At 43.7% G+C, this 14,765-nt stretch overlaps 1 protein-coding gene and 1 non-coding gene across 2 annotated transcripts; one reads left to right on the top strand and one right to left on the bottom strand.

The window, feature by feature from the left end:
• Positions 1-4,106: 4,106 nt before the first annotated feature.
• TRNAN-GUU lies at positions 4,107-4,180 on the bottom strand. Its single transcript has one exon. It is a non-coding gene; the product is annotated as a tRNA-Asn (tRNA).
• A 4,016-nt stretch (positions 4,181-8,196) lies between these two features.
• Positions 8,197-13,771, top strand: PSMB3 (proteasome 20S subunit beta 3). Its single transcript, XM_044672289.1, has 6 exons — positions 8,197-8,362; positions 8,616-8,800; positions 10,580-10,687; positions 12,024-12,201; positions 12,644-12,738; positions 13,649-13,771. The coding sequence occupies exons 1-6, from the start codon at positions 8,360-8,362 to the stop codon at positions 13,695-13,697; spliced, it is 618 nt and encodes a 205-aa protein (XP_044528224.1). The 5' UTR covers positions 8,197-8,359; the 3' UTR covers positions 13,698-13,771.
• The last annotated feature ends 994 nt before the right edge of the window (positions 13,772-14,765 follow it).

Below are 14,765 nucleotides of genomic sequence, written 5' to 3'. Positions count from 1 at the left end.
CCGGAGGCGGGAGGGGAGAAACCTGGCGTAAGAAAGGAGTTTGTGAAAGCGGCTTGGGGTGGGTGGATGGGAGGGAGAGAGGAGAGGGGAGGGGAGGGGACGAAAAGGGGGAGGGGAGGGACTGGGGATGGGGGGCGGAGAGGGGGGACCAAAATGGCTTTTTTTCCTTCAGACTGGAGTTGGTCCCTCCCACTCCCCACCCCACGTGACCTCATTCCTTCAGGGTGTTTGCGGAGAGGGGGAAGAGGGGGGCTGGGGGGAGGCAGGCTAGGTTGGGCCCCCTTCCCCCCACTATTCCCAACCCCGTCTTAGGCTAGGACACGCCTTCTCCGGCCCTGAACAGCTCCACTCATCCTTCCCCACCTAGAGTAGCTGCCTCCCACCCTTATCTCTCTTCCTCGGTTCACCCCCCCACATCCCTTACCCCGAAATGCCTAGCCCCCACTAAGCCTGTGACCCCACCCTTGCCCCCCCCCCAAAAGGAGGCTAGGCTCCGAGCTGGCTGCCTGAGGCTGGGAAAATCGAGAAATAAAACCTCGAAGTGGAATATTGTACACTCAGTCAAAATATGTTATCGATTAGGCAGGGGGCTCTGGGTGGGAGTCTCTCTCGCCTTGGCTGCTGGTCCATCCGGCCTCGGTATTGTTCTATCTTGGCTTTTTTGCTTAATCCAAATGGAATTGATTTTCAATTGTCAATTATATATACGTATACGGGTGTGCGCGCACATGATGCATATGTGTCTGTGTACGCACACCTAATGTGAGCATGTAATTTCTTTCCCATCTTTAATTCCAGCCCCCCCTCCCTTGGGGGTTTAAATCGCTCCGACGACCTAAGGGACCACGCCGGCTCGGCGCCAGCCTGCCGGAGGAGGAGCCGTCCCTGGGCCCCTGCCCGGCCCCCCAGAGGAGGCGTGGGGTCTTTAGCCTCCAAGTACTGGTGCTGTTCTCCGCCAATTTCGACAGCAGCAAAGAAGAGCACCGCGTGTCAGGACACAGCAGAGAGGGAGGAGCTCGAGCAGGGGTGCGAGGCTAGGGAGTGAGAGGGAGGAAGGGTTGTGAGGGTTGGAGTGCAGACCCCAAGGAAAGCCCAGACCCGACAGGGGTGCCATAAGCTTTGACGTTTGCGCCCTGGGTGCTCTCCTCCATGCATCCTATACAAAGCTGGACCCCAGTCTGAGGTCTGTGTGTGTGAGCGCGCGAGTGCGCGCTCAAGGGAAGGGAGAAAAAAAAAAAAAAAAGAAAACAGGAAAAGAGACAATGAAGGGGGAACAACAAAGGATAAACGAAAACCAAAAATACACTTTCCAGGACATATAGCCAGAGAAAGAAACCTGTGGCTAGTGGGCCAGATTCTCCTGCCTGCGCTTCTTTCTAGCGTAGCCTGCGTGTTTAGCAACCTCAGTTCTTTCTTCCCATCTCACTTTCTGCGGTGCAGAAGAGCTTGGCAGGAGGGTTTTGTGGGATAGGGTGCACACCTAGCGACCCAGAGAATATTTCAGGGTTCAACGATTATAAGATGATTCTTCAGGCCAAGCCCCTCCCTCATGTACATGATGCTCTTACCCCGGGGAAGGGGGAAACACCCCCAAAAGATGGGTGGTCAAGGGATGGGGGAAGGCTTGAGAAAGTCTTTGAGAGAATCAACCTAGGCCCTAGGCTTGCAGGTACCCGCAAAATTATTGGTGTGTTATGGCGACGGCCAGCAGGGGTGACAAGGGAGATCGATTTGCTTTTCGTTTTACAAAATTAATTGGACCGATGGATGGAGTATGCTTCTCTCAGAACTCGATTATCCGGCTAGAAATGTAATTATGCACGTGGGTTGATGCTTTATGAATTTTAATAAAATCGCTTATGATAAGGCTAGCTCCCTGCTTTCATTCCCTGGCCACTGACCAGCAGAGTAAATAATCAAGGCTTAATCTATACACAGCCCAGGGTGGAGCTTCTAGATAAATTGAGCCTTTGAGTCTGTGACCCCTTTCCCATTCACATTGGGGGAGTGGGCAGGAGAAAAAGAAGAAAGGGATGGATGGGGGAGAGAAAAAGCAAGAGGAAACAATGAAATTGAGCTCTCCTTCCACAAATTTCCCTTAGCACTTGGCTTGGATCTCTCCTTTGCACTAATCTTACTCTTTCTTGTATGTGTACACGTGTCCTACCCCCTCCTTTATGACTCCTTGAGGACAGGGCCTTTTTGCTTCTCCAGCGCTTAGAATAGTGCCTTGCCTGCAGGAAGTGCTTAATAAATGTGTGGGATTGAGCTGGAAGAGGAGGAAGAGAAAGAGAAGAAAGAGTTGGGGAAAAGATAGGAGGAATAAGGCAGGAAGAAATGAAAAAAAGGAGGGGGGATACAAATCAGTGGAGGAGAAATGAAAAAAGGAAGGAATGAAGGAAGAGGAAGGAAAAGTAGATTGAAGAGAAAGAGGAAGAAGGGGAGAAGAAAAAGAGGAAGGGGAAGAGGAAGAAGGACCCATATTTTGGGGAGGGAGGAATTGATAAAGAATCATTTGGGAATACCAGGAGAACCTAAACCAGTTATTTCCCTCTCCCTAAGAACCATCTCTGATATGAAATAGAAAAGGCTGAATGAGTAAGAATCAAGAGCTAGCAGAGGGGTAGAGGATCTCAAGGGTCAGCACTCTTGAGCTGTCCTCCTCTCAGCCTTCTCCTTCTCTCCTGCCCAATTTGAATATATTGAAACATCTCCCAGGGTGAATTCAAAAAACTATCCCCTTTCCTCTATTCTTTTTATATTCCTTCTATAGATCAAGAAGAGTTCAAATTGCTAACTCCTAAGGAATTAACGATTTGAATGTGGCCAGTTGTCACAGCTGGAATAGGCTCCTCGGATTGGCAGGTTGTGTCTGTAGAAAGCAGATGCTATTCTGCTCAGTCTAATCTGGGAGGACAGCCAGAGGAAATAGGAGAGTGAACTGAGAAGCTGAAGGGAAAAACCCTTTGAGGCCAGAGTCCTAGGAGTGTAACCAAGGTACCCTACAAATCCACTTCATAAAACCCCCTTCTAACATTCAAAGCTCTATAAAAGAAGAAATTTTACTTAATTTGAGGCTATTTAACCACTCTGGTTTTCATTTCCTTAATTTGTAAAATAAGGGGGCTGGACTGGATGACCTCTGAGGTCTCTTCCATTTAAAATCTATGATTCTACGAAATTTCAAGATTGTTCCATTGCCTTCTTCCTAAAAAAGGATCCTCTTCCTACCAAAATCTTTTCCCCTTAACTCCCTACATGGAGACACAACCCCCACTTCAATTCCCACTGACTCGGATCTGATTTTAATACTTTACAATTTCATTCTGTACTAGCTCCAAGATTTTACTCTAATGTTGGAATCAGTCTGTCTGTCTTCTATCATAAGTTCTCAAAGGGTTACTGCAGTTATTTTTGTTCAGAACCAAGAACAATTAGGAGCTTCTCTTTTTGAGGATGCTAATGATGATAGAAAAGAGGATCTATCTACTACATTCTTTTTTCTTTCATTTCTTGTTTTACCCATCTTTCTTCCTCTTGCTTTCTTAAGTCTGTCTTCTGTTTTTTCTTCATTTAAGTCTATCTTCTGTTTTTTCTGCATTTCCCTTTGTATTTCTCATATATTTCTTTTTGTTTGTTTCCTTCTCTTTGTTTTTTTTCGTTGTTTGTTTTTCTTTCTTTTAACATTGTCTCTGTCTCTCTCTGTCTCTCTGTCTCTCTGTCTCTGTCTCTCTCTCTCTCTCTCCCCCCACCCCCACCCCGCACCCCTTCCACACAAAGAGAACCAGAATGTGACTCTGAATGCACCAAATAAATTGCTATGGACAATAGCAGTCCAGCCTTCGGCGCAAATTTCTTCCAAATTATAAAATTATAAAAAGGATCACTTCCCTCCTCTCCCTTTTGCCTTTTCGCTGCAGCCGAATTTCTAAGGTAGGGGATCTATCAAGCATCTACTGACGGAAGCAAACGACGTTTCCCTAGGACATTGATTCAGACGTCATACATATTTGTTAATATCTCAAACCGGAGTCTGGTGATCTTGTGTGGGAGGTAGATTGACGAAAGGAAAGTGGGCTGGAGAATTCCTTATGGAAAAAAACTCGCGTCCCTGGGTGGGCTCGAACCACCAACCTTTCGGTTAACAGCCGAACGCGCTAACCGATTGCGCCACAGAGACTGTGCTGTTCGCCAACCTCACAGCGTCCTGAGTCAATAGAAGGGAGCCCACTGGCGGCAGCTAGGGGCGAAGCTGTGATTGCGGAGTAGAAAAAGAAAGCGGATCTGTGAGGGTGACAGATATGGGCGGGGTGGTTGGGAGCCAGATCTGCAAGCGGAGGCCCAAGGGTGTGGGAAGACGAGATGCGAAGCGAAGAGACAACGGACAGAAAAAGGGCGCGGACCCAGATGCGAGAGCAAGGATTCAGGATTCTGAGTATTATGCATTCCACGAGTGTCCGCGATGGGGTTCACTATGTGTGGTGGGGTGGCGAGGGAAGAATCAGTTTCTAAAGAGCGCATTGTGTTCCAGCTGATGAAAATGGAAACAATGACGGGGGAAAAAAATCCACAAACAGCAAAAAAAATTTAAAGTTTTTATTTCGCTTTGGAACACACGGAGGTGTCGCTTTCTTTTTATGGGTGGGAGTAGAGGGGGAAAAAGAAAGGCTTCCTTTATTTTTAACCCTTTAAAATAGTGGTTTTTAATTTTTCTCACCTCACCACTGATCTCTTCCCACTGTAAACAAACAAACAAAAAACCCTTGTAAGGTATAAGCACAGCCAAGTGAAAGAGATTCCCACATTGGCCATGTCCAAAATTGTATGTCTCCTTCTGCATCCGGAGCCAATCATCTGTCTTGGCAGGAGGTGACTAGCACACTTCCTCACTGGACCTTGGAAGGAGAGTGGCCATTGTGGTTGATCAGATTTACTTAGTCTTTCAAAATTCTTTGGCAGATTTTCCTTCTTTAATGAGGCTTCGTAGTAGCTAACAGTGAGGTGTAGATAGATTAGGATAGATATACAGAGAGAGAGAGAGAGAGAGAGAGAGAGAGAGAGAGAGAGAGAGAGAGAGAGAGATGGATAGATAGAAAAAAATGAATAGACAGGTGATAGATGTATGGATAAATGGATAGATGATACATGCTCCTATAGCTAGATGGATGGATGGATGGATAAATGATATATGAATAGATGGATGGATAGATAGATGCATGGACTGATGGATGATAAATACATGGAAGGATGGATATAGCAAACGGGGGATGAATGGATGGATAAAGAGATGATAGATAAAATCATTAAGCACTCACTATCACCATGAATATTATATCTTAAGTCAGAGGAGCTGACTTTAAATTATGTCTTGTCACTTGGGTAAGTCATTTAATTTCTCTAGGATTTTGTTTTCCTCTTCTGAATGATTGCTAGGGTCCTTTTTCTAGCTCTAAATCCTACTATTCTAGAAAATGAAATACTATACATGTCCATCCTCATACACTCACTGGGGGAAAGCAATCCTGTTTTTTGTTTGTTTGTTTGTTTTGAGGCTACCTGGGATAGAATTTTTAAAAAATTATCAGCAGTTAATAGTAATGTCCAGGATTGGTTATTGGGTGAGTTTAATTCCAACCTCTGACCCATACTGACTGTGTGACCCTGGGACAAATCACAAAAACTCTCAATTCATTAGGCAATTCCCTAAGACTATAAGATACAGTGAAAGTGTCATCTGTAAGGGTAGAGGGAGTTTTCCCATTCAGGGATTATTTAAACAAATGAAATCATAGCAATATGTCCTATTTATCACATTTCTATGTTTCAGGGTTTCTTTTTTTTTTCTTTTTTTTTTTTTCTTTCTTTTTTTTATTCCATGACCCAGTAAGGAAAGTAATGAAAGTATTGTTGCCATTTTATAGGAAGAAACTAAAGCTCAGAAAGACTAATTGGCTTGTCTCAGGTTACAAGGCAGCTCAGGTATTTTGGCTTCAGTCTTGGTCTTTTGGAAACCCTGACTTTGATCATGGTCCATCTCAAGTGTAACTTTCAATAATAGGCCCCCAGTGTTGTACTTTGTAGTTACTTCTCTGTATAAATATTGTCTCCCCTTGCCCCCATCAAGTAGGATAAAAGTTCCTTAAAGGCAGAATGGTTTTCATTTTTATTACCATTCCTGGATAGAGCATTTATTAATTGTTTACAATATGCCAGGCACTATGTTAAGTTGTGAGGAGACAAATACAAGCAAGACAGAGTTTCTTCCCTTACATAGCTTCTTTTTTAAAAACTTTGGGAAGAAATTTATGAATTATTTCACATGCATTTTTGTCCCTCTCCCAATTCTCTCCACATTGAACAGCAAAAAAAAAGTATAATTATAAATATACATAATGAAGCAAAATTAATTCCCACATTGGTCATATACCCAAATATATCTCTGTATTTTTAGTTCACCGTCTCTCTGGCTGGAGGTCAGTATCCTGTCACTTCTTTAGTCTTCTTCACTCATGGTTTATCGTTGTAGGGATCAGAGTTCTAAAGTCTTTCAAAGCTGGATTTCTCTACCATGTTGTTATCATTGTTTAAATTGTTCTAGTTCTATTCATTTTTCTCCATATCAGTTCATAGAAGTCTTCCAAGGTTCTGAAGTGTTCAATTAATCATTTCTTTGTTGTTTTTCAGTAGTGTCTGGTTCTTTGTGACTTCATTTGGGGTTTTCTTGGCAAAGATCTGTATTTGGTTGCCATTTCCTTTTCCAGCTCATTTGACAGATGAGGAACCCAAGTCAAACAGCTTTAAGTGACTTGTCCAACTAATAAGTGTCTGAGGCCTGATTTGAACTCAGGAAAATATTGTCTTCTTGATTTCAAGACCAGTACTCTATCCACTTTGCCCTCATCATTTCTTAATGCATAATAACATTCAATTACATTCATAAGCCATAATTTGTTTGCCTATTTTCCCACTAGGAGGAAAGTCTCTTAGTTTCCAGTTTGAGGCTATTATGAAAAAAACTACTCTAAATAGTTTTGTACATACACATGGGTCCTTTTCCTCTTTCTTTGACAAAGGAGCTTATATTCAAAAGAAGACAACACATAAAGGGGTGCTATAAAGGGGAGCCTAATGACTGCACTGGTATGGGATGCAACAGGTGGAAACGATGTGAAGGCTTGGCCTTGGCAAGATATGGCAAAAAACCTTACTAATGATGAGATTAGAGCAGGGTTGGAAAGAGGGAACAACAGGTTACCTGTGGGACTGAAGTGGAGGTAACTGAGAATAGGAAGCTTAAACAAAGATCAAGCAAATTTTAAGCATAATATTCATCAATGAATCACATGTTTATGCCTTTATATTTAACTGAAAGAAAAATATAAGATCCTGTTGTGCTTGTCATTTGTTCATTATGAAAAAAACATTTAACAGAACCAAAGATACATGATAAATAGAAGGATGGATGGATGACTTATAGACTCTTTTACAACAAAGTATCTCTCATCCATACATCAAAAGCATTACATATTTCTTAACTCTCTTTAACCTCACAACTCTGTCAGCTAGTTGTAGTTATTATCTCAGATGAGTAATGGACAGAAATTAAGTCACTTTGCCAGAGTCCACATAAACTAGGAAGTTTCTGAAACTGGATTTGAACTTATCTTGCCAAGTCCAGTATTGTATTCGCTGCACCACCTAACTGATGAGGTTTCCCCCCAAAAGTATTTTAAGTTTGACCAGAACACTGGTCACTGAGCCCCGTTTAGGAAAGGAGCAACGCCATATGCACCTCTATCAGGTTTGGTCACTATTTTCCTGGACCGGGGCGGGACAGAGGGGTGGTTCTATGTGGCTGGAATCTCGTTCGTTTCGGTTCAGCCATGTGCAACCCTTGCGGCCGCAGCTTCTAGACGCGAATTTGCCGGTGATAGTGATACCAGTATTAAAGGGCACAAACGCCGCAAACACGTTACAAGAATAACACTAGATATCCCTGCGCATGCGCCTGGGAGATGGCGGCATTCAATGGAGTCCTCCACAATCCCAACATGCCCCTCAGCGCGTAGAGGATTGCTTCCGTACCGTGACTTTTCACTTTCGGTCCTCCCCCGCGTCCCCTTCCCCGCCCACTTCTGATAGGTCTACCCCTACTCGCTCGGACCCACGTGACTTGATCATAGCGAGAAAACCAATCAAAGGTCCGGATAGTGACGGGAAATCGCACGATGGACCATTGAAAATCCAGCGAGGGGAAGGGGCAGGACCGGCAGTGATCGCGGCTGCAACCTGTGAGGGCCGGAGTCCCGGGAAGTCGAGGATTAGCTGTGTTATAGGGTTCCTCTCAAACGCCGGCACAATGGTGAGTGTGTGTGGCTCTGGAAGATTAAGAAGGAAGGGAACTCGGGGAAAACTGGATAGGGGAGAGGACAGAGGGAGGAGAGCAGTCCCGGGGGAGGTCCAGGGGGCGACGGAGGGTAAAGAGCCGGAGGGCCTTGATGCGGGGAGCGGACCTTGGAGGAGGCTGCAGAGGAAGCCGCGGGCCTGGGCCGCTGGGGGCGGAGGGGCCGTGGCTGCCCCTGCCACTGACCTCCCTTGTCGTCCCCCGCCCCCAGTCTATTATGTCCTATAACGGAGGGGCCGTCATGGCCATGAAGGGGAAGAACTGTGTGGCCATTGCTGCAGACAGGCGCTTTGGCATCCAAGCCCAGATGGTAACCACCGACTTCCAGAAGATCTTCCCCATGGGGGACCGCTTATATATTGGCCTGGCTGGGCTCGCCACCGACGTACAGACCGTGTAAGTGTGAGCTTTCTGCCTTCCTCTGACAAAGGGGGACTCTCAAATCAGGGATCCTCAGGATGGATTTCAAGAGATTCCGTGAATTTAGATGGGGGGAGAGGGAGAATTACATTTTTATTTTAACTGAACTCAAGCTAGAATTTTCTTCAGTGTTCTAAAAACACTTTTCTGAGAAAAGGTCTCTTAGGCTTCATGGGACTGTCAGGACACAAAGAGCTGATGCCACCCTACCCCCAGCAGGTACTCTTGCCTTGAATATTCTTTGTCTGCCCCTCTGCCATCACTTTTCCCTAGCTCTGTTTGTGGTCTAGTGTTTATCAAGGACTTGCCTTGATTACAATTGGTGGGGAGAGGAAGAAGGATACAAATATGAATAAAGCATTTAAATAGCAAGAACCATGCTTGAAGTATAGCTGAGAAGAGAAGGTAGAAACTTTTTTTCCCTTAAATTAATTTTTTTGTCACACAAAACATACTTTCATATTGGTCGTTGTGTCGTTGTTGTAAGAGCGAAGTCCTAGTAACCAAAACCCCCAGATAAAACCATAAAAACACAGATGTGAAAGACAATTCCAACAGTTCTTTCTCTGGAGGTGGATTGCTTTCCCCATCATAAATCTTTCAGGATTGTTGCAGATCATTTCATTGCTGAGAGTAGTCAAGTTTTCACAGATAATCATTGTACAATATTGCTGTTACTGTGTACAGTCTCCCAGTTCTGTTTATTTTGCTCTGCATCAGTTCTTGCAGATCTTTCCAGCTTTTTCTGAAATCACCTTGCTTATCATGAAAAAAGTTTTAAAAGATACAGAGGAATGGAATATTGTAAGAGGGAAAATTAGATATTATATTTAAGGTGTGGTCGCCAGGAATTGATCAAATTCAGATTGATTCCATAATTAAATAGACCCAAGTCAGGATGGGTTTTATGGTAGTTTATTTACAATTAGGAAGGTTGGAGGTAGGGAAATAGAGAGAGGGAGAGGCTGGCCTTGACTTGCCGAGGTCCACACCGAGAGAGGGTTAAAAGGCTAATTAAACTAGACTACTAGTCACAAGGCCTTAACAATTAGAGAGACAAAGAAGCCTCCTTGAGGTAGAGGTTCTGGAAACACCCAGGTAGGTGAAAGGGAACCAGCCTAACTTACCCACGTGACAATTCAGAGGGGAAGCTGCCTGAAGTCTCTGCTCTGCAGAGATCCTTCAGCACCAAGTTCAAAGGGCCTAGTGCCCCAACAGGAAGTTTACCATCATATTTGAAAGATAGCAGCTTTCGTTGCTTCCTGGAGGTCCACCTCTAATTCAAGTGGACAAATGGCAGCCTCAACACTGTTTTGGACTGCCCAAAGGGCAGTCCCTTGTTCTTGATTTGTTACTTATTGACACATGTGGGTAACTCATCTCCCCTCCCCACTAAGGGAGGTGGGAATGACATTATCTCTGGTGGCTAGAGTTTTAACTATGAATGGGCTTGAGTTAATTCCATTTACACAATATGCTTACCCCTCACTTCACCTATCTGTTTGTACAGTTAAGACAGACAGCAAACAGAACTATCGAAGGAAATATTTCTAAAGTTGCTTGTTCACTGATACTATTTAGTAAAGTCCTGTGTGCTGTCAGGGTCTTAATGAAACAGGTGGAGTTATTTTGAGAAGGCTTCTCGAAAGGTGAGTTTTATCTTGGATTGGTAATGGCTTTGTCTCTTTTGTCACTTGCCATCTGTATGTCTCGCAACAGGACTGACATGGTTGGGTTCTTGGTTTCTTCCCTCAGTGCTCAGCGCCTCAAATTCCGGCTGAATTTATATGAACTGAAGGAAGGAAGACAGATCAAGCCTTATACCCTCATGAGTATGGTGGCCAATCTCCTCTATGAGAAGCGGTGAGCAAGGCCTGGACTTAAAGATCAGAAAGGGCCTTCAGGGTTAACTGGTTGGGATCAAAGTAGGGGCACTGGATACGTAGTGCTGGTGCTAAAAGAGAGTATTCCTATATATATGCTATTGTGGAAGATGAGTTCAATTTTTGGGAGGTCTTGTTTCCAAAGGGAGACTTTCTAAGGGATGTGGTAAGGTAGAGTAAGAAGAATATGGTCATGGGAGTTAGAAGAGACCTGGTTTAATCTGGCCTCTGACATTTACTAGGTGTGGTGAGCATTGGCAAAATCATTTAACCTCTCCATGCCTCATCTGTAAAGTGGGCGTAATATCTGTAGTTTTCTTTAGGGATTTAGAAAATACTTTCCTTGTTATGAGATGTGAGACAGACCATCCTTGGTCATCTGGCTTAAATGTCAGAGATGGAGTCTAATCCCAAATTTTTCTCCTCAGATCCAACACTGTTCTTAGCTACTTCCCATTTCATAGTTACTGCTTTGATTTAAAATGGCCCACAGGGGGGCAGCTGGGTGGCTCAATGGATTGAGAGCCAGGCCCAGAGACAGGAGGTCCTAGGTTCAAATCTGGCCCCAGTCACTCCCTAACTATGTGATCCTGAACCCAAGTCACTTAACCTCCATTGCCTAGCCCTTACCACTCTTCTGTCTTAAAACCAATACACAGTATTGATTCTAAGATGGAAGGTAAGGGCTTTAAAAAAAATAATAATAAAATGGGCCACACTTTTTCCCCTACCCCTACATACTTTCATTTGTATGGGTACTAGCTCCACTGGTATGGCTGACAACTCATCTGTACCTTCTCCTGAGGTAGTGAATATAAAGCACTTTGTGAACCTAAAAGCATTATATAACTCTTAGCAGTTTTTGTATTAGGTCCCCATCCCCATGAAGACCCACCCTCACGGGTGACTCCCAGATTGGAGCCCCTAGCTTCCGAAGTCTGAAGCACATTTCTTTAGGATCAGGGAGACAAGCTCTCTTGACAGACTGACAAGTAGAGAATAGCCCTTAGGGTGGTGTAAGCTTATAAGAGAAGGACTAAATGGGAGAGTAGACCCTGAGGGTGGGAGGGACCAAAAGAAAGTACCAGAGGCTTTTATAAAAGGGAACATTAAGGGAAATACAGGAGAAAGGAAGGGGAGTTCCTTAGTATTGCTAGTGCCAAACGGAATGAAAAGGTTGAAATCTTATTGATATGGGGAAACAAGCTGATGGAATGTTTTCTTTTGGCCCTGACTTTAGCCAGGGGAGATGTGTGGGAGTAGAGAGATACCTACTGAATTCTTCTGACCACTCCTTTCCATCCTACCACTGCCAGGTTTGGCCCCTATTACACTGAGCCAGTCATCGCTGGCTTGCACCCTAAGACCTTTGAGCCCTTTATTTGTTCTTTGGACCTCATTGGCTGCCCCATGGTGACTGATGACTTCGTGGTCAGTGGTACCTGCTCAGAGCAGATGTATGGGATGTGTGAATCTCTCTGGGAACCTGACATGGTGAGTGGAGGTGGGGTTGGTGTTGGAAGATCCCAAACCTTGAGGGCAGTTGCCTGGGCATTCTGTCCCTTTGTCATCAATTAAAAACATGATATAGAAGCATTACTAATACTAAAAAATGGACTTCTTGACAGAGAAGCTTCTGGCCAGAATCAGTATTTGGCTCCAAAGAACAGTCCCCGTGCCTGATGTCCATATCCCAGCCACAGTTTTGAATTGTAGTACTACCACTTTTAAAGGAAGTAGACTTTAAAGGCTTATTTTTCCTACTCATAGACTGAGGGCTAGGAAGCAAGGAAAGGGCTGGGATGAGACCTGAGGTTAAGTCTGAAGACTTCAGTGCTAGAGCTGAGATATACTGGCGGTGGATAAAAGATCCAAGGGGCTGGGCCTAGTAGGGTTTCCAGGACTTTGGGAGTTGATAGGAGACTTTTCTTGGTAGGAACCCGAGCACCTCTTTGAAACCATCTCCCAAGCCATGCTGAATGCTGTGGATCGGGATGCTGTGTCAGGAATGGGGGTGATTGTCCATATCATGTGAGTATGCAGTGGTATAAATTTCTTTTTATTGCCCTGGTTGGGAGAGGGCACCACTTGTTTTTGTAGGAAGTAGGAATAAATTAAGCCACTCATATTCCTCCCAATTCTCTTTCCCCATCCTTTAAGGTATAGTACCTGGTCTTGTTCCCTGAGCTATATACTTTCTTATCATGGTGGTTTTTTGGACTGACCAAATGTCAGAAGACTTGGGGTCCATTCTACCTAAAATAAGCAAAGAGAAATGCCTAGAAAATAACTTCAAATATAGGTACCTGCCCTTGGGATTTGACATAGACCAGATGTAAAACATGCATGGAGATTTTTCTTTTCTTCCCCTGTGGTCCAGTTTTTTTTTCTTGGTGGGCAGTGGGGTATACATAAATCTGTGGCCAATTTTTTTTTAAATCTCAAGATGACCATTTCCTGCTTGCCAGCAAATTTTTGCATTTTCTTTCTCCATCCCCTAGTTTGGTTTTCAGAATTGCAAACTAAATAATAAACGTAGTTTAGCAAAATTTAAAGGCAAGTGAGTTACTTTCCATTTCAGGGATGTTTTAGATTATCCATGAGTGCTTCCCCTTTTATGGTAGACAGTTGGTTATATTTAATTTGCAGGAAAGGAACCTTTTTTTTTTTTTAAGTTATCATGCATTTTTTTCTAGAAAACTTGTCACAAATAAGCAAAACAAATCCCCACATTAGAGTGTACAGTTCTCTGCAGGTTATTGTGTTAATGAGCAGTGAACCAGGAGTTAGAAGACTTTTGGGTGTTCACCAAGGATCCCTCTAGGTTTTGACATTGAATTTATTGCTAGGCTTCTTGAAAAAAGTAAAAATGTCTGTATTGGCAAGTGCGTTGTGACAAGAAAGTCACAAGTTAATTATGTTCTCTTAATTCTCTCTTTAGTGAGAAAGACAAGATCACCACCCGGACCCTGAAGGCACGGATGGACTAACCCCTCTCACCCATTTTCGTCTCCCAGAACCCAATCTTTTCTTAAAAAAAAAAATAATAAAGTAATAAGACATCTCCTCTTTCTTACTTTCTGAGCAACTTCCATAGTTGTTTTCAAGGATTTTATTCTAGTCCTTTTGTCTTCCTGACCTGCAGGGAATCTTAGGTACCATGTCCCCTGACTTGTCCTTTTTAAGGATTATCTGTAAAACTTTTGAGGGGACCTAGTACTTCCCACCCACAACTGGTAGATTGGGACTCTGTAGGGGTTGGCATGTATCTAGATCTTATTGAAGATTAATAAATAAAAAGTAGGGAAGTTTGGGAGAAGTGATAGGAGATAGTAAGGAGGCATCAACTGCACTGCCCTTTTAGCCTAATCTGGGGAAGTATGTAGAATGGCAATGGCCACATACATCTATTCCCCAAACTGAAGCATTTTGATGTGTTAAAAGTTGCTTTGGAAACTGGAAAGTGAAATACTTTAAATTTAATTCCAAGGGGCAGCTGGGTGGCTCAGCAGATTAAGAGCCAGCCAGGCCCAGAGACAGAAGGTCCGGGGTTCAAATATGGCCTCAAGACACTTCCTAGATATATGACCCTGAGTAATTCTCTTAACCCCCTTTGCCTAGCCCTTACCATTCTTCTGCCTTGGAACCAATACTTAGTATTGATTCTAAGATGGAAGATAAGGGTTTTTAAATAAAACTTGACTCCAAATAAAAAGATAAGGTGGACACAAAAACTGTAGTAAAAAAAGAGATGTACACAAAATTTGGAGTTTTATTTTTTTTTCCTTGGGTCAGAGATTCGTCTTGTAACATGCATGCATTTCAAAACAGTAATAGGGTCTCAAACTTCTCCGAGCAAACAGACAAGCACAGAGGACTGAAAATTCCTATTTAAAAAATGGAAACAGCAGTGGGTAATCTAGATGTCATGATTGGTGGAGTTTTTCCCTTCCCCCAAAGAGTTGAGCCTAAAACTTTATTCACATTGTTTCAATTGCAATGATCTGACTGTGCTAAAGAGTGTGATCTCAGATAAGGAGCAGTCCTGGACTTACTCC

The sequence above is a fragment of the Gracilinanus agilis genome, chromosome 4, assembly GCF_016433145.1.
Source record: "Gracilinanus agilis isolate LMUSP501 chromosome 4, AgileGrace, whole genome shotgun sequence".
NCBI classification, from domain to species: domain Eukaryota; kingdom Metazoa; phylum Chordata; class Mammalia; order Didelphimorphia; family Didelphidae; genus Gracilinanus; species Gracilinanus agilis.
This window is presented reverse-complemented; position numbering and strand designations above follow the sequence as displayed.